Source organism: Oncorhynchus tshawytscha, linkage group LG09, assembly GCF_018296145.1.
Source record: "Oncorhynchus tshawytscha isolate Ot180627B linkage group LG09, Otsh_v2.0, whole genome shotgun sequence".
Lineage (NCBI taxonomy): Eukaryota > Metazoa > Chordata > Actinopteri > Salmoniformes > Salmonidae > Oncorhynchus > Oncorhynchus tshawytscha.
The window spans coordinates 65,355,234-65,382,767 of record NC_056437.1 but is presented as its reverse complement, the minus strand read 5'-3'; the positions used below and the strand labels follow the sequence as shown (position 1 = coordinate 65,382,767).

At 44.2% G+C, this 27,534-nt stretch overlaps 2 protein-coding genes across 2 annotated transcripts in view; both read left to right on the top strand.

The window, feature by feature from the left end:
• cdipt (CDP-diacylglycerol--inositol 3-phosphatidyltransferase (phosphatidylinositol synthase)) overlaps positions 1-2,825 on the top strand; it is a 12,013-nt gene extending 9,188 nt beyond the window's left edge. Inside the window, exons 5-6 of the mRNA XM_024432768.2 lie at positions 1-37; positions 329-2,825. The exon at positions 1-37 is cut by the window's left edge and continues 45 nt beyond it. Coding sequence (XP_024288536.2) covers positions 1-37; positions 329-474 — 183 coding nt within the window. The 3' untranslated portion in view covers positions 475-2,825. The remainder of the gene's footprint in view (positions 38-328) is intronic.
• A 10,086-nt stretch (positions 2,826-12,911) lies between these two features.
• On the top strand, positions 12,912-27,530 carry LOC112258408 (myc-associated zinc finger protein). The gene is made up of 7 exons (XM_024432767.2): positions 12,912-13,054; positions 13,369-13,519; positions 20,655-21,022; positions 21,183-21,451; positions 24,839-24,902; positions 25,548-25,719; positions 25,918-27,530. Exons 1-7 carry the CDS (start codon positions 13,022-13,024, stop codon positions 26,247-26,249), a joined length of 1,389 nt encoding a protein of 462 aa, XP_024288535.2. The 5' UTR covers positions 12,912-13,021; the 3' UTR covers positions 26,250-27,530.
• Positions 27,531-27,534: the final 4 nt, after the last annotated feature.

The window sequence follows — 27,534 nt, the reverse complement described above, 5'->3', positions numbered from 1 at the left end:
CTGCTCTACGTCTCCTACTACATTGAGGAACCCCATGGTGAGTCTCTTCACTCTACTATCTTTTTCCCCCCACCTCTTCTTTTCTTAGTTTCTCTTTTCTCTCCCTTTGCATATCTTCCATTCTCCGTTCTCTCCCTCTTCAAATCTCTCTCAATCTCCCACTGTAATATCCCTCCCTTCTTGCCTCGGTCTAAATACATCGGCTCATATTCACTCACAGAAGCATAGTAATCCTCTGCTAAATAGCTGGTCTGTACAGCAGGTCCTACGCATTAGGAAGGGGGTAATGTGGAAACAACGGGACTTCTTCTTCTTGTCTCTTCTCCAGTGTGGCTGCAGTGGCTGCTTGGTGTCTGTGCCGTGGTGTGTGTGCTGAAGTCTGCCATCAGCGTTCTGCACCTGATCACTGCCTCCAGGAACATGGCTGCCATCGACGTGTCCGACCGTGAGAGGGAGAGGAGCAAGGCCGAGTGAGAGGAGGAGGAGGGGGGGGCTCTTAATCCCTTGGTACGTGTGTAGATCTGAGAGGATGGGTGTAACACTTTGGGAACCAATCCCCCTTGTCCTCTGATAGGCTAGGTCCGTCTTTTTTTCCCCCCCTACGTTTTGCACCGACCCAATCCTCTCGGATCTACTTGAATGCCTAGGGGTTAGAGGTCGAGTTTGGATAAGGCAAAGAAGAGGGGGAGGGTGTAGAAGGCTGTAGATGGGTGCATCTCAATAGTCTAAAGTGGCTTCCTTTCCTCGTGTCCTTTCCTTCCATCTGCACTGATCTGAAAACAATTGGTGAAAACGATTGGTGAAAACAGTAAGGTGGATGCCTACAAGTCAATACTGCTTACCTATCCAGTTATTTCACATCAGACGAGAGAAAGGATTAGAGATGAAGAGAGGAAGCCACTAGACTATTGAGATGCACCCTGTGTCCCAAAAGTCTTAAATAACCCACTTCTTAGTCGCCGCTTGCGCACTGATAGGAAAGGACGTGAAATCATTGGGTGGGAAAAAAACGTTAGTGATATCGAAGGGAAGGAGACAAATTAAGCAAGGAAATTAGGATATTTGAGAGGATTGGGACACAGACAGAAAGCAGAGTCAGAGTTGCTATGTTTGTTGAATAGAGTTGAAGGTGTGAGAACAAATATTATTGTGTGATGTAGCAAAGATGGAGGTAAGCTTAGTCAGGGGACCTTTTTAAAAACCAAACTGATGATGGCTATTTATTTTAGTTAGAAGATCGTAACAACTTAAACCTTCTGTTATCAAGCCTACTTGTATAGTGTTGTAAGCCTGACCATTATAACTGGTGTCAACTTGAAAAAGTAAACAGTGGTGGTATATTTTTGTATGCGAGCAAATCATTGCAGGCTTTAATATTGTCTAGCTAACTAGCCAACAAATCACTTTCCACCACACCTTATTTAGTAGACTTCATAATCAAGGGTTTGAGCGAAAAGTGTTATCTTGAAATACTCTTTTTTTTTTTAAAGTGGTAACGTCCAAATCACTACTATTGATGTTCCTATTAATATTTAAATTCCTATGGTTGTTTTTATTATTCTCTGTCGCCATCATCAGTAACGATTTGTAATAGTTGCACTAGAGATGTCGTTCACCATCAGTTCACTTGTTATCTTGACAATTGAGTCTTTACAGCTTTACTTTACCTTTTTTGTTCTCATTAATGTCTTCTTTTTTTTACTGTGGTAATCAAAGCCAATGACATTTTATTTGTCACATGGACCAAATACAACAGGTGTAGGTGCTTACCGTGAAATGTAGAAGTTGCCCAGGCCACAGATCTAGGATCAGATTACCCAACCACAACTCTTAACCTTGACCATCAGGAGGATAGCATATCTGACCCTGAACCAGTGCTTAGTTGCAACTTGTACCAACTGGTAATGGTAGGGGCGCAACTTTCACTGGGGACATGTCACCCCCCCCAACCACATTCTGAAATTTCATTTTTGTCGCCCCCAGGTTTTATCATTGGAATGTGATTATAAAACGAGGCAATGGTGTGCTTTAGGACCATGCGGGACGCCTCCGAGCGGTCGGGTAGACTGTTTGGAGTGTTTATCCGACAGGATAAAAAAAAAATATATATATAATAATAATTGCCCCCCCACTAAAACCAAAGTTGCGCCCCTGGGTAGTGGTGACTGTAGAGGTGGTGTTGGACTTTTACATTGCAGTGATGATTGGATGGGGAAGAAGCACACACTTTCTTAGACGTGCGCACACCTTTTTTTGCAGACACGTATACACACACACACACACACACACACACACCCACGCGCTTGCCACACACATACTCACGACACTTGCTTACAGACATGCATTCATCTATAATATTGGGCACATTCCTTAGCTCAAGTGAAGACCACCTGAGTTATGTTTTGAGTGTTTGTTATGAATATTATTCGACGAGCTTTTCTATCATCACTGTGTGACCGTGTGTACTATATATATATATACTGTGGCTGATCTGTTTTATTGTCAACCATTAGAAACTAGGTTTGGAGTGGGGCGACGTTGCTATCAGCCAGGTGGCGTCAAAGGTCTCTAGTTCATTTGAGTTCAACAAGACGTTTGGGAGAATGTGCTGTGTACTGCGAAGGTGGGAGGGAGGAGCACAAAAAAAACAAAAAAAAAGCCATGTAAGATCTAGGATAACATCTGCAAATACATTGTGGGTGTCCGCGTAAGAAAGGTGTTTTTAGGTTTTATTTCCATGCAGTGCCTCCGGCTTGCAGATATTGTTCAGAATGTCTTTGTCAACGGTAATAGATGAAAAGGTAATAAAGACATCTTTGAACCAACCAGTTTGCTCTCCTATGCCAGTATCTTCAGTTATTATGTGCATGGCTTCTTGTACAGTGTCCTTTTTCAAAGGACCAATCCCAGTCTCTGGTTCCGCCCAAGAGACCTTCAAGTGCTGGAAACGGGGAGGGCGAGCTAAAAGGCAGTGGGCCGGACTCGAACCCATGCCGACTCTGGCACAAATGCGTGCCAGGGTGAGCGGCTGCAACCACTGGACCACACAGGTCCCACCTTGTACAGTGGCCGTTGAGTTTCTAGGAAGTGTAGTCAAAATAGAGGTCCAGAGTCGTTATTGTACAAGCCAGCGCCATGGGTAATAGGAGGGACTTATAGAAATCTTATTAAATTCTAATAATCCCTTTTATTTTTTTTCAGAATCAACCAATAGGAATTTTTAAGCAAAAAAACATGCAGACTTTTATTCCGAGTTCTGATGCTGCTTTCAAGACAACTCGCGGCATTAGCAATGTTGTCATTGTCCTTCACGCTGAAATCTGGGAGGGGACTGTGTGTCTCTCTGTGCGTACATACTTATGTCACACACAATATCTGACCCCACTGACACATTTTTGGAAGTGCATAGCGGCAGTATGTGACGATAGTTGCAGGCAGGGCAGGCATATCTGGTGAGTAAGAAACATATTTTGACAGAGCTGGTGAATGGTAGCTTTCTGGGCAGAGAGGAGATCTTGTCATAATCTCCTCTGCCCAGATACTGGTTCAGGCTTTGGCTCGTTAACTACACTGAACAAAAATACAAACGCAACATGTAAAGTGTTGGTCCCATGTTTCATGAGCTGAAGTAAAACATCTAAAATTTTCCAAATGCACAAAAATCTTATTTCTCTCAAATTTTGTGCTCAAATTTGTTTACATCCCTGTTAGTGAGCATTTCTTCTTTACCAAGATAATCCATCCACCTGACAGGTGTGGCAAATCAAGAAGCTTGGGGGTGGCAGGTAGCCTACTGGTTAGAGCATTGGGCCAGTAACCGAAAGAGCTTGCGGGATCGAATTCCTGAGTTGACAAGGTAAAAATCTGTTGTTCTGCCTCTGAACAAGGCAGTTAACCTACTCTTCCCCGATAGGCCATCATTGTAAATAAGAATTTGTTCTTAACTGACTTGCCCTGTTAAATATAGTTTTTTTTTTAAAAAGCTGGTTAAACAGCACGATCATAACACAGGTGCACCTTGTGCTGGGGACAATAAAAAGCCACTTTTCACAAAACACAATGCCACAGATGTCTCAAGTTTTGTGGGAGCATGCAATTGGCATGCTGACTGCAGGAATGTCCACCAGAGCTGTTGCTAGATAATTCAATGTTAATTTCTCTATCATACAGTGCATTCGAAAAGTATTCAGACCCCTTGACTTTTCCCACATTTATTTAAATTACAGCCTTATCCTACAATGGAAAAAATAAACATCCTCCTCAATCTACACATAAAAGCCCTTAAAGCGAAAACAGGTTTTAAAAAATTAATGTGTGTGTGTGTATATGTGTGTATATATAAAAAAAATCTTATCTGTTTTTAAATCTAATTTTACTGCTTGCGTTAGTTACTTCATGTGGAATAGAGTTCCATGTAGAACTGTGTGCCTCCCATAGTCTGTTCTGGACTTGGGGACTGTGAAGAGACCTCTTGTGGCATGTCTTGTGGAGTATGCATGGGTGTCCGAGCTGTGTGCCAGTAGTTTAGACAGACAGCCCGGTGCATTCAACATGTCAATACCTCTCATAAATAAAAGTAGTGATGAAGTCAATCTCTCCTCCACTTTCAGCCAGGAGAGATTGACATGCAAATTATTAATATTACCTCTGTGTACATCCAAGGGCCAGCCGTGCTGCCCTGTTCTGAGCCAATTGCAATTTTCTAAAGTCCTTTTTTTTGTGGTACTTGACCACCCGACTGAACAGTAGTCAAGGTGCGACAAAACTATGGCCTGAAGGACCTGCCTTGTTGATAGTGTTAAGAAGGCAGAGCATCGCTTTATTATGGACATACTTCTCCCCATCTTAGCTACTACTGTATCAATATGTTTTGACCATGACAGTTTACAATCTAATGTTACTCCAAGCAGTTTAGTCCTCTCAACTTGCTCAATTTCCACATTTTATTTAGTACAAGATTTAGTTGAGGTTTAGGGTTTAGTGAGTGTTTTGTTCCAAATACAAAGCTTTTAGTTTTAGTAATATTTAAGGCTAACTTATTCCTTGCCACCCACTCTGAAACTAACTGCAGCTCTTTGTTGAGTGTTGCAGTCATTTCAGTCGCAGTAGTATCTGATGTGTATCGTGTTGAGTCAACCGCATACATAGAAACTCTGGCTTTACTCAAGTCAGTGACATGTCGTCAGTAAAATATTTAAAAAGCAAGGGGCCTAAACGACTACCCTGGAGAATCCCTTGGTTAGGGAGGTGACCAAGAATCCGATGGTGACTTTTACAGAGCTCCAGAGTTCCTCTGTGGAAATGGGAGAAACTTCCAGAAGGACAACCATCTCTGCAACAATCCACCAATCAGGCCTTTATGGTAGAGTGGCCAGACGGAAGCCACTCTACCTCTGCCTTTTGTCAAACTGCTGCATGAGAAACAAGATTCTCTGGTCTGATGAAACCAAGATTGAACTCTTTGGCCTGAATGCAAGCGTCACGTCTGGAGGAAACCTGGCACCATCCCTACGGTGAAGAATGGTGGTGGCAGCATCATGCTGTGGGTATCAGGTAAGACCCAAGTGCAGACTGTTGAAGTAACAATATTTATTGCAACAACAGGGGCAGGCAGATGACAGGTCAAGGCAGGCAGATGACAGGTCAAGGCAGGCAGGGGCTGATAATCCAGAATAGTGGGGCCAAGGTACAGGACGGCAGGCAGGTAGATCCAGGGTCAGGTCAGGCAGAGGTCGGTAATCCAGAGTAGGGGCAAAGTCACAGGACAGCAGGCAGGCTCAGAGTCAGTACAGGCAAGGGTCAAAACCAGGAGGAAGAGAAAAAGAGACTGGGGAAAAGCAGGAGCTGAGACAAAACTCTGGTTGACTTGAACAAACAAGATGAACTGGCACAGACAGACAAGAAAACACAGGTATAAATACCCAGGGGATAAGTGGGGAAGATGGGCAACACCTGGAGGGTGGTGGAGACAAGCATAAGGACAGGTGAAACAGATCAGGGCGTGACAGTGGGGATGGTTTTCAGCGACAGGGACTGGGAGACTAGTCAGGATCGAGGGAAAGATGAAAGGAGCAAAGTACAGAGAGATCCTTGATGAAAAGCTGCTCCAGAGTGCTCAGGACCTTAGACTGGGCCGAAGGTTCACCTTCCAACAGAACAACAACCCTAAGCACACAACCAAGACAATGCGGGGGTGGCTTCAGGACAAGTCTCTGAATGTCCTTGAGTGGCCCAGCCAGAGCCACGACTTCAACCCGATCGAACATCTCTGCAGAGACCTGAAAATAGCTTTGCAGCGACGCTCCCCATTCAACCTGACAGAGTTTGAGAGAATCTGCAAAGAAGAATGGGAGAAACTCCCCAAATACAGGTGTGCCAAGCTTGTAGCATCATAACCAAGAAGACTCGAGGCTGTAATTGCTGACAATTGTGCTTCAACAAAGTACTGAGTAAAGGGTCTGAATACTTATGTAAATGTGATATTTCAGTTTAAAAAATTGTATACATTTGCAAACGTTTCTAAAAACCTATTTTTGCTTTGTCATTATGTGTTATTGTGTGTACATTAATGAGGGACAAATAAAGCTGTAACGTAACAAAATGTGGAAAAAGTCAAGGGGTCGGACTACTTTCCGAATGCACTGTAAGCTGCCTCCAACGTTATTTTAGAGAATTTAGCAGTACATCCAACCAGCCTCACAACAGCAGACCACGTGGAACCATGCCAGCCCAGGACCTCCACATCAGGCTTCTTCACCTGCAGGATTGTCTGATGAGGGATGGGTGTGGGGTGCTGAGGAGTATTTCTGTCTTTAATTAAAGCCCTTTTGTGGGGAAAAACTCATTCTGATTGGCTGGGTCTGGCTCCCCAGTGGGTAGGCCTGGCTGCCAAGTGGGTGGGCCTATGCCCTCCAATGCCCACCAATGGTTGCACCCCTGCCCAGTCATGTGAAATCCATACATTAGAGCCTAATGCATTTACTCCAACACCATCACTAAGTTTGCCGATGACACAACAGTGTAGGCCTGATCACCGACAACGACGAGACAGCCTATAGGGAGGAGAACAGAGACCTGGCCGTGTGGTGCCAGGACAACAACCTCTCCCTCAATGTGATCAAGACAAAGGAGATGATTGTGGCCTACAGGAAAAAGAGGACTGAGCAAACCCCCATTCTCATTGACGGGGCTGTAGTGGAGCAGGTTGAGAGCTTCAAGTTCCTTGGTGTCCACATCATTAACAAACTCACATGTTCCAAGCACACCCAGACAGTCACGAAGAGGGCACGACAACGCCTATTCCCCCTCAGGAGACTGAAAAAATGTGGCATGGGTCCTCAGATCCTCAAAAGGTTCTTTCAGCTACACCATCGAGAGCATCCTGTCTGGTTGCATCACTGCCTGGTATGGCAACTGCTCGGCCTCCGACCGCAAGGCACTACAGAGAGTAGTGCGTACCGCCCAGTACATCACTGGGGCCAAGCTTCCTGCCAGCCAGGACCTCTATACCAGGGGGTGTCAGAGGAAGGCCCTAAAAATTGTCAAAGACTCCAGCCACCCTAGTCATAGACTGTTCTCTCTGCTACCACACAGCAAGCGGTACCGGAGCACCAAGTCTAGGTCCAAGAGGCTTCTAAACAGCTTCTACCCCCAAGTCATAAGACTCCTGAACGTCTAATCAAATGACTAACCAGACTATTTGCACCCCCCTACCCCCCCCTCTTTTACACCACTACCACTCTCTGTTGTTATCATCTAGTCACTTGAACTCTACATATACATATTACCTCAATTACCTTGACTAACCGGTGCCCTCGCACATTGACTCTGTACCGGTAGCCCCCTGTATATTGTTTCGCTATTGTTATTTTACTGCTGCTCTTTAATTACTTGTTACTTTTATTTCTTATTCTTTTTTTTAACTGCATTGTTGGTTAGGGGCTCATAAGTAAGCATTTCACTGTAAGGTCTACTACACCTGTTGTATTCAATGCATGTGACTAATACAATTTGATTAGATTTATTTAAATTGACCTTATATGAACTGTAACTCAGTAAAGTCTTTGAAATTTTTGCATGTTGCGTTTATATTTTTGTTCAGTAGATCTAACATCGGAAACTTATAGCATAGCCAAAGAGTGTTGAATATAAAATTTCAATTTAAAGTTTGGTCCCTATTCAGTTTGAAATGTCAAGCAGGCAAAATGTTTCAAAGCAGCATTACTAAACTAAACAAACTTCACTGAAATGTTGGTAACCAGTAGTGGAGGCTGCTGAGGGGAGAAAGGCTCATAATAATGGCCGGAATGGAATGGTATCAATCACGTCTTTTTTGGGGGGGGGGGGTTCATGTCTTTGATATCATTCCATTCACTCCATTTCATTTCAGCCATTATTATGAGCCGTCCTCCCCTCACCAGCCTCCACTGGTCTCCAGTTTAATGTATTGATCACTTCAACTAGGCTGGATGTGTCTATTCATAAAGGATTATCACAAGTTATACCAATAATTCCAGTAAAATGCGTTATAATTGTATAATATAGTTTTATCATTTCATCTTTGGTCTCTGTCTAGACATGGCTTCCTGCAGCAGTCTGCTGTCTGAAGAGCAGTTCCAGTGCTCTATCTATCTGGACGTGTTCACTGAGCCAGCCACCACAACTTCTGCAAGACCTGCATCAGAAAGTACTTGGGTAGCAATTACGTGTGCCAGTGTCCACTGTGTAAAATTACTTTTGATAGGAGATCAGATCTGTGTCGATACTTTTATTTCTGAGATGGCCGCTCAGTTCAGGAAGTCAGTTCAATGGAAAGCTACCAGCAGCCCAGGCCGGCACTCTACTAAGTCTGGAGAACTGGCCTGTGACGTCTGCACTGGGACGAAGCGCAAGGCACTACTTTCATTTCCTGGTGTGTCTCACCTCTTTCTGTGAGACTCACCTGCAGCCTCAGCTGATCGACCCCGTGGAGAGCCTGGAAGACAGAATGTGTAAGAAGCATGACAGACTCCTGGAGATGTTCTATAGGACTGACCAGGCGTATGTGTGTCAGTTCTGCACTGAGGCACACTACAAGGCTCACCACACCGTCCCTCTGGGAAGAGAATGGAGAAAGGAGGGCTCTGCTGGAAGCACAGGCGCAGAAGATGATTCAGGAGCGACAGCTGAAGGTCGAGGAGTTCAAACACTCCGGAGAGCTCAGCAACAGAGACACAGAACTTGACATAGCAGACGACGTGCAGGTCTTCACTGCTCTCGTGTGCTCCATTGAGAGAAGCCAGGCTAACTACATTTAGAATGTTAACGAGAAGAAGAAAAGTGCAGAGAGATGGACTGGAGTGTGTATCGAAGAGCTGGAGCAGGAAATCACTGGGGACCACCTCCTACAGAACGTGTTATCCCTGCACCCCCCCACACTCACCCCAGATCCAGGACTTGTCTGAGATCAGTTTTCACAGTGCTCTGTGTGGAAGGGGTGTGAAGAGAGGGGTGAGGAGCTCTTTGTCTCAGCTGGGGCTTTTTCTGAGCTTGAGGAGAAATGTCTTAACCGAATGGAGAAGTTTCCTGATTTGATGCTGAAGAAGATGCAGTGGATGTGACTCTGGACCCTGATACAGCAAATCCCAGACTCATCCTCTATGAGGATGGCAAAACAAGTGAAAGATTCATTCACAACAAATAAACCTTTACCTTATGAACTACAATATGATCCAGAGGTGGCACCACAGGGTCAAAAGTATGTATTTTCTGGGGCCTGGAGTTTTCTCCTGATCTGATGACCTGGACAGGTAAAACTCCTATTCGTAGGCTATTCTGGAAAATAAGTATTTTCAACTTTCATTTAGACCTGAAAATGAATCCGGTTTCAACGTCCGAAAAATACTTATTTTTCAATGTCCGGAAAGATACCTTTTCAACGTCCTGGAAAATATGTACACTGAACAAAAGTATAATCGCAACATGTAAAGTATTAGTCCCATGTTTCATGAGCTGAAATAAAATATCCCAGAAATGTTCGATATGCACAAAAGGTTTATTTCTCTTGAATTTTGTGTGCACATTTTTTTTACATCCCTGTTTGTGCGTAATTTCCCCTTTGCCAAGATAAGCCATCCACCTGACAGGTGTGGCATATCAAGAATCTGGTTAAACAGCATGATCATTACACAGGTGCACCTTGTGCTGGGGACAATAAAAGGCTCTAAAATGTGCAGTTTTGTCACACAACATAATACCACAGACGTAGGGAGTGTGCAATTGGCATGCCGACTGCAGGAATGTTCACCAGAGCTGTTGCCAGAGAAATGTAATGTTAATTTCTCTACGATAAGCTGCCTCCAACATTATTTTAGAGAATTTGGCAGTACGTCCAACTGGCCTCACAACCGCAGAAGACATGTATGGCGTTGTGTGGGCAAGCGGTTTGCTGATGTCATCATTGTGAATAGAGTGCCCCATGGTGGCGGTGGGGTTATGGTATGGACAGGTATAAACTATGGAAAATAACACAATCGCAATTTGACTGCACAGAGATACCGTGACGAGATCCTGAGACACATTGTCGTGCCATTCATTCACCTCCATAACCTCATGTTTCAGTATGATAATGCACAGCTCCATATCTCAAGGATCTGTACACAATTCCTGGAATCTGAAATCGTCCCAGTACTTTCATGGCCTGCATACTCACCAAACATGTTACCAATTGAGCATGTTTGGGATGCTCTGAGTCGACGTGTATGACAATGTGTTCTAATTCCAGCAACTTCGCACAGCAACCCCCAAGTGACGAAAGCGTTCCACAGGGATGGTGGTCCAGGTCGACTCCAATGTTTCCCACAGTTGTGTCAAGTTGGCTGGATGTCCTTTGGATGGTCGACCATTCTTGCATTCTTGATGCACAATGGAAACTGTTGAATGTGGAAACACTTAGAATCGTTGCAGGTTTTGACACAAACCGGTGCCCCTGGCACCGACTACCATGCCCCGTTCATAGGAACTTAAATATTTTGTCTTGCCCATTATTCACCATCTAAATGGCACATATACACAATCCATGTCTCAATTGTCTCAAGGCTTAAAAATCTTTCTATAACCTGTCTCCTCCCCTTCCTCTACACTGATTGAACTGGATTTAACAAGTGACCTCAATAAGGGATCATAGCTTTCACCTAGATTCACCTGGTCAATCTATGTCATGGAAAGAACACTGTTCATAATGTTTTGTACACTCAGTGTATTTATCAGAACAACCAAGAAATTAAGAGTGACATCAAGGCTGTCTTTTAGGGCATTTATGTAGCTCTGCAAAGATATTATTAAAAGACATCAAACACATCAGTCTTCAATGCACAAGTTGTTCTTGCTCAGTGTTTTCAAGGACTGAGAAGAAAGGGGGCTACGACTAGTACCAGGGTGCTCACAGTGATGTAAGCACCCAGATGAAATAAAATACATTCAATTAACTAAAAACAGAAGATGGTATCTTCCAGCTACTGTAGCTGCCTCCTAAACATCAATAGGCACTACTAGTAGCGCAACAAATTAAAGTATAAACCAAAAGTTAAGTTCCTGGAGATAATAGCAATCTGATTCCCCTCCTGTCTGAACTGGGCTTGGGCCACTGACCATTAACCTAGATGTTCTGTTCTGCCTTGTGTACTGTTCCAGTAATTTGAAGTTTGATAGAATAACCATTGTAACTCTCCTACTACAGTCAAATTTGCAGCAGCATTATTTTACAGCCAGAGATGCAGATATGAGTAAGAAGTCCAGTATCTCTGGAGCATTTAGCCTACCTCACTTCTAGCCTTAACAATCTATTGAAAACAACAACGTTTTTGTCATTTTGATGTATATTCCTATTACTGTGAAGGTGTTGCACCTGAAGCATGTATATTTACCTTTAAGATGCGCGTGATCTTGTTTTATTGCCTTAATACGTTTCTATTGATGTCACCCAGTTGGGTATTCTCAATATTATCTCACTATAAGGATGTTGTGATATGTTAGTTTGGAGTGGGGCAATCTTACGCAATTCTATTGCATTACTAGCTGTTGATAAAATAGGTATTTATGTCGGCCGAACTCGCGGGGGCAAGAAGACGGATGCACGGGTCTATTGAAAACAGCGCACGCCACGGAGGAGACGGGAACAGAGAGGAGGGTGCATAAGCTACACTAAATACTTTCCCTTTAAACAGGGGACACGGCGGCGGGGGATAGATAGAGAGGGGAGAGGAGAAGAGATGTAAAAAAAATAAAAGGAAGAAAGACAGCGAGGGTGGGAGGGAGAGAGAAATAGAAAAAAAAAAGAAAGATGTCGTCCTCTCGTTTGAAAAGCCGAGGCGAAGCTTTCGATTGCGGCCGATCGGGGACTCTCTAGTTAGGGACACGATTTTACGCAACACCGAGGCTTTGGAATCCACCACCGCTTTGGCCTCTCGGAGCTATCGAAATAAATGACTCTTCGTCCACGTATTTACAAACAACTGCGGACTTATTATTATTACTTTTTAGATATTTTTCGTTATTTGTAATACCCAAATTTTGCATGGATTTGAGAATAGGATTTCTTCTTAGGCTATAATATAAATATACAATGTAAATTGCATTGTAAATGCATCATTAAAAGCATGCATCAACCATTTTGTCGCATTTTAGTTATAATATCATGTTGCATCCTTTCGTCCCACACCATATAACAACATTTTAGTTGAACATTATCATTACTGTCAAAAAATATTGTCATATAACTGACAGCCTTTCAAAATTGATCATTCATCTTCAATAATAATTTATGCTATTGAATGCACCGCGATTTAAACTTTCACACAGAGATATTCACCTTTGATATTTGAAACTGCAGAGAGGAACTAGGTAGGCTGCAGACATTATAGCAGGTGGAGTGATTCATCAGTTGGCCCCAGCCTATGGTTGGTTGGCGCCCAAGTCTCGGGTGGATATATATTTCTAGTTTTGACTCTTGGACTAAAAGTATCTGACATCATCCTGCTTCAAAATGGATTCTTCTTGGAGTAATTTTCTGTTTCAGGTAAGTTTGTGTGTGTGTGTCAGAGAAAGAAAGATACAAATTGTGTTTAATGTCTCACTCTTCAGAGTGCTATGGATGCAGAAGTGAATGCTCAGGGATCCTGGGATCATACACATGCTTATTATGTTTGTGATGTCATATAAGTCTTAAACTGACAATTTGCCAACTGTGCCCCTTACAGATTTGTTGTAGTATTGATTATGAGGACAAGAGTGAGAGCTTGTGTGTGTGCTGACTGGGGTCAAAGGTGGCATGATCCCCCAATGATGTGTATTTCAAGCCTCAGCAGCTAATTCTTGCTCTCATTTCCCCAGACTCCGCCCTCACAGACCCAGTCTGAGACAGCCCTCCAATCAGAGCTGCTTCCGGACATGACTGGCTCCGCCCAGAACCCCCCTACAGAGCACATAGCCCCGCCCCCATCCACAGTGGACACAGCCGCCCTGAATGAAGAGACTTTACCTGGTGAGCATGCAGGTTCTATATCCCAAAAGGCACCCTATTCCTTATATAGTACACTACTTTTGACCAGCAGCCATATGGCTCGGGTCAAAAGTAGCGCACTGTGTGTGGAATAGGGTGGCGGTTGCCATTTGAGATACAGCCAGGATCAGGTACAATTTACTCAATTGATCAATTCCACAAGTCTATAATGATAATATTAGAATAATAATATATGCCATTTATAAGACACTTTTAACCAAAGCGACACACATTAAAAAAAATGATGCGTGGTCCCAGCGGAAATCGAATCCTGGCATTGCAAGCATCATGCTCTACTGACTGAGCCACGGAGGACCACTATGTTTATTCAATATTATTCTAATTCAATAAACACATATGGAATCCACAATAAACTACTGGATAGGAGGGGTGTGGAGGGGCAGAGAAAGTTTTTCTTGTTGTCAAGAGTCACGGCTGCTGCAGACTCAGCGGAAGCACCTTGATGTCCTCTCTTTACATATAAAAGCTGAAAACACGCACATACAATCTGATATCTCTTCAGCCCCACCCTGAACCATGGGATTTCTTACTTCAGGAAATAATGTCCTTTTCACACTCCCTGTGTCTGTTGCATATGTTTGTGACAGACAGAGAGGGGTGGAGAGAGAGAGAGAGAGGAGGACTAAAATGAGAGGTTGTAAGAGAGGTAAAAAAAAGACAAAGAAATGTAATATTGTTGCACTGCTCTCACCATCACAGATGTAGACGATTCACTCATAATTTTTTTATTACATCACAGTTTCTGCCCAGCACGCACATAATGTTCTGAGAACCATAATCTACCGTTCAAAGGTTTGGGGTCACTTCGAAATGTCCTTGTTTTTGAAATAAAAGTAAATTTTTTACCCATTATAATAACATCAAATTGATCAGAAATACAGTGTAGACATTGTTAATGTTGTAAATGACTATTGTAGCTGGAAACGGCAGATTTTTTTTTATGGATATATATACACTGCTCAAAAAAATAAAGGGAACACTAAAATAACATCCTAGATCTGAATGAATGAAATATTCTTATTAAATACTTTTTTCTTTACATAGTTGAATGTGCTGACAAAAAAATCACACGAATTATCAATGGAAATCAAATTTATCAACCCATGGAGGTCTGGATTTGGAGTCACACTCAAAATGTAAGTGGAAAACCACACTACAGGCTGATCCAACTTTGATGTAATGTCCTTAAAACAAGTCAAAATGAGGCTCAGTAGTGTGTGTGGCCTCCACGTGCCTGTATGACCTGCCTACCACGCCTGGGCATGCTCCTGATGACGTGGCGGATGGTCTCCTGAGGGATCTCCTCCCAGACCTGGACTAAAGCATCCGCTAACTCCTGGACAGTCTGTGGTGCAACGTGGATGGAGCGAGACATGATGTCCCAGATGTGCTCAATTGGATTCAGGTCTGGGGAACAGGCAGGCCAGTCCATAGCATCAATGTCTTCCTCTTGCAGGAACTGCTGACACACTCCAGCCACATGAGGTCTAGCATTGTCTTGCATTAGGAGGAACCCAGGGCCAACCGCACCAGCATATGGTCTCACAAGGGGTCTGTGGATCTCATCTCGGTACCTAATGGCAGTCAGGCTACCTCTCGCGAGCACATGGAGGGCTGTGCGGCCCCCCCAAAGAAATGCCACCACACCATGACTGACCCACCGCCAAACCGGTCATGCTGGAGGATGTTGCAGGCAGCAGAACGTTCTCCACTGCGTCTCCAGACTGTCACGTCTTTCACGTGCTCAGTGTGAACCTGCTTTCATCTGTGAAGAGCACAGGGCGCCAGTGGCGAATTTGCCAATCTTTGTTTTCTCGGGCAAATGCCAAACGTCCTGCACGGTGTTGGGCTGTAAGCACAACCCCACCTGTGGACGTCGGGCCCTCTACCACCCCATGGAGTCTGTTTCTGACCGTTTGAGCAGACACATGCACATTTGTGGCCTGCTGGAGGTCATTTTGCAGGGCTCTGGCAGTGCTCCTCCTGCTCCTCCTTAGACAAAGGCGGAGGTAGCGGTCCTGCTGCTGGGTTGGTGCCCTCCTACGGCCTCCTCCACGTCTCCTGATGTACTGGCCTGTCTCCTGGTAGCGCACTTCGCTGACACACAGCAAACCTTCTTGCCACAGCTCGCATTGATGTGCCATCCTGGATGAGCTGCACTACCTGAGCCACTTGTGTGGGTTGTAGACTCCGTCTCATGCTACCACTAGAGTGAAAGCACCGCCAGCATTCAAAAGTGACCAAAACGTCAGCCAGGAAGCATAGGAACTGAGAAGTGGTCTGTAGTCACCACCTGCAGAACCACTCCTTTATTGGGGGTGTCTTGCTAATTGCCTATAATTTCCACCTGTTGTCTATTTCATTTGCACAACAGCATGTGAAATTTATTGTCAATCAGTGTTGCTTCCTAAGTGGACAGTTTGATTTCACAGAAGTGTGATTGACTTGGAGTTACATTGTGTTGTTTAAGTGTTCCCTTTATTTTTTTGAGCAGTGTATATAGGCGTACAGAGGCCCATTATCAGCAACCATCACTCCTGTGTTCCAATGGCACGTTATGTTAGCTAATCCAAGTTTATTATTTTAAAAGGCTAATTGATCATTAGAAAACCCACTTGCAATTATGTTAGCACAGCTGGAAACTCTTGTTCTGATTAAAGAGGCAATAAAACTGTCCTTCTTTTAGGGACTAGTTGAGTATCTGAAGCATCAGCATTTGTGTGTTCGATTACAGGCTCAAAAATGTCCATAAACAAAACTTTCTTCTGAAACTTGTGTCTGTTCTTCTTTTGAGAAATGAAGGCTATTCCATGTGAGAAATTGCCAAGAAACTGAAGATCCCGTAGAACGCTTTATACTACTCCCTTCACAGAACAGCGCAAACTGGCTCTAACCAGAATAGAAAGAGGAGTGGGAGGCCCTGGTGCACAACTGAGCAAGAGGACAAGCACATTAGAGTGTCTAGTTTGCGAAACAGACACCTCACAAGTCCTTAACTGGCAGTTCATTTAAATAGTACCTGCAAAACACCAGTCTCAACGTCAACAGTGAAGAAGTGACTCCGGGATGCTGGCCTTCTAGGCGGAGTTGCAAAGAAAAAGCCATATCTCAGACTGGTCAATAAAAATAAAAGATTAAGATGGGCAAAAGAAGACAGACACTGGACAGAGGAACACTGCCTAGAAGGCCAGAATCCCATTCATTATTGGTTTTGGGTGTGTTATGCCAAGGCCAGAGTGACAACCCACAGGACGGTTGACCCCCAGGGCCAGGAATGAGCAGTCCAGCACCTAGGGATTACCTAAATAGGTATCTCCCCTGACGTGGGCATGTTTTCAATACTGACTCCTTTTGTCATACTGTATTCCATATAAGGCATGCAGACCTTATGAAAGTTGCCCAGTATATACCTTTAATCTTGGATGGCAACAACAACTGCCTGAGTTACACCGGGAATGCACACGCCATCTCTCCATCAGTGCTCAGACCGTCCACAATAGACTGAGAGAGGCTGGACTGAGGGCTTGTAGGCCTGTTGTAAGGCAGGTCCTCACCAGACATCACCGGCAACAACGTCGCCTATGGGCACAAACCCACTGTCGCTGGACGAGACAGGACTGGCAAAAAGTGCTCTTCGCTGACAAGTCGCGGTTTTGTCTCACCAGGGGTGATGGTCGGATTTGCTTTTTTCGTCGAAGGAATGAGCGTTACACTGAGGCCTGTACTCTGGAGCGGGATCGGTTTGGAGGTGGAGGGTCCGTCAAGGTCTGGGGCGGTGTGTCTCAGCATCATCAGAATGAGCTTGTTGTCATTGCAGGCAATCTCAACGCTGTGCGTTACAGGGAAGACATCCTCCTCCCTAATGTGGTACCCTTCCTGCAGACAATGCCACCAGCCACACTGCTCGTTCTGTGCGTGATTTCCTGCAAGACAGGAATGTCAGTGTTCTGTTATGGCCAGTGAAGAGCCCTGATCTCAATCCCATTGAGCAGGTCTGGGACCTGTTGAATCGGAGGGCGAGGGTTAGGGCCATTCCACCCAGAAATGTTCATACAAATATTTACACATGTTAAGTTTGCTGAAAATAAACGCAGTTGACAGTGAGAGGAGGTTTCTTTTTTTGCTGAGTTTAGTACGTTCCGTGGAACCGTGTTAAACTGCAGTAATTTATGTCTAAGAATATATGAACATGACTGGGCATTCAATCATATTTGTATCCATGCATGATCATCAATATCTTCTACCAGGTCTTCCTCACATTGTTGATTTTCATGCTTTGTGTCATCGTTAAATCATGCCTGATTTAACCCTTGTAACAGTTTGGAAATTAACTTTGGAGGTTTGTCAGACTGCCTTAAAATAGTTTCAATCTTTGAAGTTTCTGTCTTCTCCATTGTTTGCTGCACAGAGAGAATAGTGTATCTGCTAAAATTCACCTCAGCTCCGTCACAGACTGGTCTTCCTTGGCTGCCTGACCCTGCAGAGAAACATCTCCAACTGATCCTCCTAAAATGAGGCATGGCAAAGAATTACCTTGGTGTACATTTATACATTTTATTATCCAAGAATAGAATCAGTGGTTCAATAGTTGAAATGACCATTATTGCCAGATCCCAGACTGTAACCTTAATCTTTAAATGCTTTCCTGTAGCTACTGTAGGTCTATCCATCAATTCAAGATGGAAATTCACTGATATTGTGAATATACTGCAAAATTCACCTGAGCTCCGTAGACTGGTCTTTCCTGGCTGTCTGACCCTGCTTGGTATGTTATGGGGCTCCCGAGTGGCGCCCCCGAGTGGCTCAGCGGTCTAAGGCACTGCATTTCAGTGCAAGAGGTGTCACTGCAGTCCCTTGTTCAAATAACTGACTTGCCTAGTTAAATACAAATAAAATTAAACTGTCGCCATCTGATCCTGCTAAGACATGATGATCATAGTGTTGTGTACTGACGGTGCACCATAACAGTGAAGCCTGTAGAGCTGTTTATTACTGTGTCAGTTATAAAAATAGGGAATTAGTTAGGGAAACTGACAAATCAATCACATTACATTGCTATACTGCCTCGAATAAAAACTCACATTCCACAACAACAAAAAACATCAGAATTATCCGTCTTCAATCGTTTGGCCGCTGGTTTCATTGTTTGATTCAGGTCTAATGTGAATGAGGCATAAATAATACCTACTTTTGGCCAGCTCTCTCTCTGATGGTACATCAACTGGTGAAAGCTAGCGAAGTTCATTTACTTCTTTTGAAATGAGACAAAAAGGCTACAGAACATTTCCATACAAACAGCTGTTAGATATGAATAAATGCCACCTCATATCGCTATCTGACAGATAGCTAGAGGTGAACTGACTGTGGTAACTACTAGCTAACGAATTCATTCACCTCAGTCAAGAGGGTATAAAACATCAGCTAAAGTTACATATCAGTTACACTACTAGTTCAGCACTGGGAACACTCATTTTTTTCTTCTATTAAGTTAAACAGCAGTTACCTTTCCAGCTACATCAGTCAACTAAAGAGTAGCCAGTTTCTGCTCTGCTTGCTTTTACAACTCAGAGAAAGAGCTCAACACATACACACTGAGAGCAGCTGCCTCTGTTCAACTCTCCTGTGCTGGTCCAGCCAGCTTTTCAAAAGCTTTGCCTTCACACAGCCTATCCACCCGCTCTTTGGTGTCCATGTGGTCCTAAATCCAGCTGTATGAAACCTCCAAACAGCCTACCTGACCGTTCTAAGGCGTCCGCATGGACCTAAACATACCAACGCCGTTTTTGGTATCACAGTACAATGATAAAACTAAGAGGGGACAAAAATGCAATTTCTCCCAGTGAAAGTTGTGCCCCTGACTTTAACAGAACTACTATGTTTACTAAAAGTTCAAACATAGTTACATTTAATTACAAATTTGGATGTTCTCCAATTCTCAGATGTTCTCCAACTGGTTTGACTTTGAGAATGTTCTCAAATAGTTCAGAGAAGGTTAAGAAACATATTCTTCTGTGGGAATTTCAGTACTTCAGCATAACGTTTGCTACAGGTTTCCTCATGGTTCTATTTAAAGTCATGTTCTCAAATTGTTCCGAGAATGTTAAGAAAACTTTCCATAAAAAAAACAAGAAAACTTTAGTAACGTTCAGAGAATGTTCTAAGAATGTTATTTAAAAACATATACATTCCGTTCTCAGAATAAACAAAACTCTTTCCATCCTCTATCTTATTAAGTGTGTTGGCTGCACCAACTAATTGGCCACACCTGATCTTAATGAGTGGTTGTTTCCCTTGAAATGGTGTCTGTTTGAAAAGACAAAAGTGTGAAAAAAATTGCCATTCTAGTTCATCCTGGTGGCGCAGTGGACTAATTCTATAGATATAGAACAGAAGATCATAGGTTTGAACCTCACTGACGTTGTGCCACAATCAAAAGTAAATGTGTTTGCATGTTTAATGCCGAAGCAAATTTACTTCCATGTGTCCTATCTATGCTTGGATTTCAAAACAGTTAACCCAAACTAAGTTAGCAGTGTTATTAAAAGTTTTACAGAAACATGTTCTCAGAACGTTATTTAATTACCATCAAATTACCTATAATTTCCCTTCTCAGAACCTTAATAAAACCTTCCAGGAAAACTTTCAGGAAACCAGAGTAAAATGTTCTTAGAACCTCCCTGCAATATAAAAATGAACGTTCACAGAACAGGCAAAATGTTCACTTCTGTTCTCAAAATGTTTAGAAAGCTTTGCGTTTTACCGGTCAGGGGTCAAGAAACTTATGGCTTCATTCCCAGAACCAATGGGAAATCAAAAACATACATTCTCACAACTTCCAAGGAACCAAATGTGCTTGCTGGGTGGTCATTCACCAGATGCTTTCATCCTAAACAACTTACAGTATACAAATGTAGAGGGACCCAATAGCTTACTTATTCATTATGTCAGGCCCATGTAGGAATCCCAACCCACAATCTCTACCCTTAGTTCCCTTTCAGGAGTTACGTTCTCTCACACTTTTGTTTTCCCTCTTTCCCTTTCCCCTTTATCTTTCTCTCTCTCTTTCCTCTCTCTTTATTTTCCATCTCTCCTTTAGAAAAGGCCGTCTCCAAGCCTGGCCGGCCCACACACATCTGCGCAACATGTAACAAGCAGTTTAAGAACAACTACAACCTCCGGCGCCATCAGTCGGTGCACACTGGCATCAAAATGAAGGACAGAGCAGCCAGAGAGAGGGAGGACGGGAGCAAGGGAGGAGGAGGGGGGCGGCAAACAATCCCTCTCTCCCTCCTCCACCTCTCTCTGCCCTCTCATCCTCCTCCCGCAGTATCCCTCCCCCAACCCTCCCCACTTGGAAACCAGGAGGGCCAACCTGTTGCGGTGGCCATCGCCCCAGCGACCGTCACCATGGCTGCGCCCCAGGTGCTCCAAGCTGCAGTTGTGGTTGCCGGGACAATGGTACAGGTTGGTTGGTGCCTGTTTTCTCATAAAATGAATCATTTGCTGCTCCCTATGCCGTTCTCGCTCTCTTCTCACCTACTTTATTGTGCAATGTAGCCAGAGTAGCTATACTTACCCCACAGCCAGCACTAGCCAACTGTCCCTTTCTTCTCATTAAACCTAGAACCAGAACCAGGGGCCTCAACCCTACCCCAACCCTAGCCCCAACCAGGTGAGGAAGAACCATGCATGTGAGGCCTGTGGGAAGGCCTTCCGAGATGTGTACCACCTGAACCGCCACCGGCTTTCCCACTCGGACGAAAAGCCCTACCACTGCCCCATCTGCCAGCAGCGCTTCAAGAGGAAAGACCGCATGAGCTACCATGTACGCTCACACCAAGGAGGGGTGGAGAAACCTTACGTCTGCCCCCACTGCGCCAAGGGATTCTCACGGTGAGAAGAGGGATGACTGGGTGGTGGGAGGGGGGAGGGTTCAATTGTGAAACAAGTATACACACATGCACATACAGTACCAGTCAAAAGTTTGGACACACCTACCTACTCATTCCAGGATTTTCTTAATTTTTTGTATTTTCTACATTGCAGAATAATAGTGAAGACATTAAAACTATGAAATAACACATATGGAATCATGTAGTCACTAAAAAAGTGTTAAGCAAATCAAAATATATTTTATATTTGAGATTCTTCAAAGTAGCCACCATTTGCCTTGTTGACAGCTTTGCACACTTGGCATTCTCTCAACCTCTTCATGAGGTTGTCACCTGGAATGCATTTCAATTCACAGGTGTGCCTTGTTAAAAGTTCATTTGAGCCAATCAGTTGTGTTGTGGCAACGTAGGGGTGGTGTACAGAAGATAGCCCTATTTGGTAAAAGAAGTCCATATTATGGCAAGAAACAACAGTCCATCATTACTTTAAGACAGGTCAGTCAATCTGGAAAATTTCAAGAACTTTGAACATTTCTTCAAGTGCGATCGCAAAAACCATCAAACGCTATGATAAACTGGCTATCATGAGGACCGCCACAGGAAAGGAAGACCCAGAGTTACCTCTGCTGCAGAGGATAAGTTCATTAGAGTTACCAGCGTCAGAAATTGCAGCCCAAATAAATGCTTCACAGAGTTCAAGTAACAGTTACATCTCAACAGCAACTGTTCAGAGGGGACTGCGTGAATCAGGCTTTCATGGTCGAATTGCTGCAAAGAAAGCACTACTAAAGGCCAATAAGAAGAAGAGACTTGCTAGCAATGGACATTAGACCGGTGGAAATCTGTAATTTGGTCTGATGAGATTTTAGGTTCCAACTGCCGTGTCTTTGTGAGATGCAGAGTAGGTGAACAGATGATCTCTGCATGTGTGGATCCCACCGTAAATCAAATCAAATGTATTTATATAGCCCTTCTTACATCAGCTGATATATAAAAGTGCTGTACATAAACCCAGCCTAAAACCCCAAAACAGCAAGCAATGCAGGTGTAGAAGCACGGTGGCTAGGAAAAACTCTCTAGAAAGGCCAAAACCTAGGAAGAAACTTAGAGAGGAACCAGGCTATGAGGGGTGGTCAGTCCTCTTCTGGCTGTGCCGAGTGGTGATCATAACAGAACATGGCCAAGATGTTCAAATGTCCATAAATGACCAGCATGGTCAAATAATAATAATCACAGTAGTTGTCGAGGGTGCAACAAGTCAGCACCTCAGGAGTAAATGTCATTTGGCTTTTCATGCTGTCTCTAGAGAGTTGAAAACAGCAGGTCTGGGACAGGTAGCACGTCCGGTGAACAGGTCAGGGTTCCATAGCCGCAGGCAGAACAGTTGAAACTGGAGCAGCAGCATGGCCAGGTGGACTGGGGACATCAAGGTGTCATCATGCCAGGTAGTCCTGAGGCATGATCCTAGGGCTCAGGTCCTCTGGGAGAGAGAAAGAAAGAGAGAATTAGAGAGAGCATACTTAAATTCACACAGGCCACCAGATAAGGCAGGAGAAATACTCCAGATATAACAGACTGACCCTAGCCCCCCAACACATAAACTACTGTAGCATAAATACTGGAGGCTGAGTCAGGAGGGGTCAGGAGACACTGTGGCCCCATCCGATGATACCCCCGGACAGGGTCAAACAGGCAGGATATAACCCCATCCACTTTGCCAAAGCACAGCCCCCGCACCACTAGAGGGATATCTTCAACCACCAACTTACCATCCTGAGACAAGGCCGAGTATAGCCCAGAAAGATCTCCGCCACGGCTCAACCCAAGGGGGGCGCCAACCCAGACAAGAAGACCACGTCAGTGACTCAATCCACTCAAGTGACGCACCCCTCCTATGGATGGCATGGAAGAGCACCAGTAAGCCAGGGGAGAATCCCAGTGGAGAGAGGGGAACCGGCCAGGCAGAGACATCAAGGGCGGTTCGTTGCTCCAGAGCCTTTCCGTTCACCTTCACATTCCTGGGCCAGACTACACTCAATCATATGGCCCACTGAAGAGATGAGTCTTCAGTAAAGACTTAAAGGTTGAGACTGCGTCTCTCACATGGGTAGGCAGACCATTCCATAAAAATGGAGCTCTATAGGAGAAAGCCCTGCCTCCAGCTGTTTGCTTAGACATTCTAGGGACAATTAGGAGGCCTGCGTCTTGTGACCGTAGTGTACGTGTAGGTATGTACGGCAGGACCAAATCGGAAAGATAGGTAGGAGCAAGTCCATGTAATGCTTTGTAGGTTAGCAGTAAAACATTGAAATCAGCCCTTGCCTTAACAGGAAGCCAGTGTAGGGAGGCTAGCACTGGAGTAATATGATCACATTTTTTCATTCTAGTCAGGATTCTAGCAGCCGTATTTAGCACTAATTGAAGTTTATTTAGTGATTTATCCGGGTAGCCGGAAAGTAGAGCATTGCAGTAGTCTAACCTAGAACAAAAGCATGGATACATTTTTCTGCATAATTTTTGGACAGAAAGTTCCTGATTTTTGCAATTTTATGTAGATGGAAAAAAGCTGTCCTTGAAAGTCTTGATATGTTTGTCAAAAGGTAAATCAGTTTAAAGCATGGAGGAGGAGATGTGATGGTGTGGGTGACACTGTCTGTGATTTTATTTCGAATTCAAGGCACACTTAACCAGCATGGCTACCACAGCATTCTGCAGCAATACGCCATCCCATCTGGTTTGCGCTTAGTGGGACTATCATTTGTTTTTTAACAGAACCATGACCCAAAACACACCTCCAGGCTGTGTAAGGGCTCTTTGGCCAAGAAGGAGAGTGATTGAGTGCTGCATCAGATGACCTGGCCTCCACAATCACCCGACCTCAACCCAATTGAAATGGTTTGGGATGAGTTGGACCGCAGAGTGAAGGAAAAGCAGTCAACAAATGCTCAGCATATGTGGGAACTCCTTCAAGACTGTTGGAAAAGCATTCCAGGTGAAGCTGGTTGAGAGAGAATACCAAGAGTGTGCAAAGCTGTCATCAAGGCAAAGGGTGACTACTTTGAAGAATCTCATATAAAATATATTTAGATTTTTTGCTTACTACATGATTCCATATGTGTTATTTCATAGTTTTGATGTCTTCACTATTATTCTACAATGTAGAAAATAGTAAAAATAAAGAAAAACCTTGAATAAGTAGGTGTGTCCAAACTTTTGACTGGTACTGTGTATGTACATGCACACATTTGTGAAATTAGTCTGGAGTTCTAATAGAATTCAGTTCTAAGTGACGTCTGTTTTGCAAGGGTAGCTCTATTGACGAGAAATGACCGATAAGACACATATAAGACACACGTGGGATCTTAATCCTTTCTCCTGTCTGTTCTAGACCCGACCACCTCAACAGTCACGTCAGACAGGTGCACTCCACTGAGAGACCCTTCAAGTGCCCGGTAATCCTCTTCTTTCTAACTCACTTTAATGCTTTCACTCTCTCTTTTTCTACTCTCTGCATGTATTATTGACCCTCGCAATGAATCTGTCTCGGTCCATTTGTCACCGTTAGTAAGTCACTTGTGATATCTCAGATGGGTCTTGCCATAAAGATCAGTCATTTACAAAATTACACTGATTGGCCAGATGGTGGCGCTATAACAAGCGATGAAAATGCTAACTTTGAAAGGTCATGCCCCTCAACCGGTTTGACCTAAAGTCATTCCATTCGGTACATAGGTCCCGGGTCACAAGGAGCAAATTTAACTCAGGGACGCATAAGGTTTGTCATGATGGATTTTACACTATTTTGGATTTTGTGAAAAACCCTTAAAAGCTACTCCTCTGGCACTGAATGACCGATCTCCCAGAAACTGCATCATTCGTGGGGGACAACATTTGAACTCTTGCCTTGTTCTTTCACCCTATTTTCAAACTTGTTTCCTGTCGTATGTCCCTTGCTTCTATGTATACACTGTATGAATGTGTTATAGGCAATTTAATGGCATTGACCTGCTTAGCTTCTAAAATATAGTGGCGAAGAAAAATGTCAATGTCCAAGCTTCAACAATGGTTTTGTGTGTGCGGGCGCGTGTGCTACACAGACCTGCACGTCTGCCTTCGCCACGCGGGACCGTCTCCGTGCCCACCTGATTCGCCACGAGGAGAAGGTGCCGTGCCACATCTGTGGCAAGCTCCTCTCTGCCGCCTACATCACCGATCATATGAGGGTCCACAACCAATCACAGCACCACGCCTGCCACCTGTGCAACCGCAGTGAGTGGACTACCATGTTATTTTTTATGTGTGAAAGGAGAGGAGAATACCTGTGTAACTGAGGTGGTTACACAGGTATCCCTCTCTCATTCCTCATCTTTCATATGTCCTTCTCTTTTGTTCCTCATCTTTTGTTCCTCGCCTTTTCTTATTTCTCAATGGTCTCTCTTCCTCCCTCTCCCTCCCGTCTCCCTCCAGGCTTCACTACCCTCACCTATCTGCGTGTCCACGCTCAGAAACACCACGGCCAGGAGTGGAAGGAGAGCGGAGGGACGCGGGGCATGTTCGGCGGGGCTGGTGCCGGCGGGGTGCTGCTGTGCCAACTGTGTGGGGTGCAGTGCAAGACACCCACCCAGCTCCAGGGCCACATGGGCACCCACGCCGTCACCCAGGTCCAGGGCGCCCCCAGCCCCAGCAGTAGCCCCGCGGGGACCGGTACCATGGCTGTGGCCGTGTCTCTGTCAGGCAGCTCAACCGTGGGCCTGCTGGTCACTGACTGCTCCAGCATCGCCCCCCAGCCTCTCAGCTAGCAGCCAGGCCCATTGGAGAGAGGGAGGGGGAAGGGGGAGAGGGGATGGAGGTAAAGGGGTGCCGTATAGACTGCAGTTAGGACAGCTTGAAAGAGGAGTGGATGTGGCTCCGGGGTGAAATTTCTCCTAAGTACAGATGTACTGTAGGATCAGTTTCCCTTCCCCTAATCCTAACCATTAATGGGGAAAATGAAATACTGACCCAGGATCAGCATATAGGGGCATTCACCCCCCAGGGCCCCATTTGTTTTTTTTACCTTTATTTTACTAGGCAAGTCAGTTAAGAACACATTCTTATTTTACAATGATGGCCTACCCCGGCCAAACCCTAACCCAGGCAACACTGGGCCAATTGTGTGCCGCCCTATGGAACTCACAATCACAGCTGGTTGTGATACAGCCTGGAATCAAACCAGGGTCAGTAGGACTGAGATGCAGTGTCTGGGAGCCCTTTGTATTTGATCCTATTTAACATGTTGCTGTTGTTTATGCAACAGTCACTTTATCAACTGCCATTGGTGGCCACGAGAGAGAAGAGGAAAGGAGAGATTGTGGAATCCCCCTTTTTTTGTATCAAATTCTACTGAACAAAGAGAACGTTTTCCTGTTCAATATGAAACTTTTCCATTCACATAGAACCCAAACTCCCATAACGATGTTTGGGATTTTACAAATGCATTGCTATTTCTTTTCCTTGGAAATATTGATTATACAGTATATGATCACCCAGACGCAGTATGAGCTGTGGTCCTACATTGGCTTTTTGCTTTTTAAGATGAACAGTATCCCAAGAAAGGACTGTTGCCTTTTCAACAGAAACATGTCATCACCATGTAACTTTACCATATCACTTATAGACAGATAGCATCAATTGGGTATTTATTTGTCTGTATATTTGGCCACTGAATGCTCGTCTTTCTTTGCTTCCTATGATCTTGTTGTTATTATTCTGGATGCTCTGATTTTTAATTCTCTCAAAGTTGAATTGGTCTGAAAAGTATTTGTACTTTTGTGACGCGTTTTTGTGAGATTGCATTCTAGACTGTTCATCTGTTGGTGTAGAATTTCCTCTGTTAATGTCACTGTATTAAAGCGGTAGTATGTATAACCTATATGCACTTTATCTGTGAACATGTACAGCATCTGATATCAGAGGTGCCAGTAGAATAGAAAATGATTATGTCTCTGGAGAAAAATGTAATTATTTTAAAACTTTTGTTTGTTTGTTGTCTCTATATAGATGTAGTTATGATAATCTGAATAGAGATTCTATGAACCGTTGATC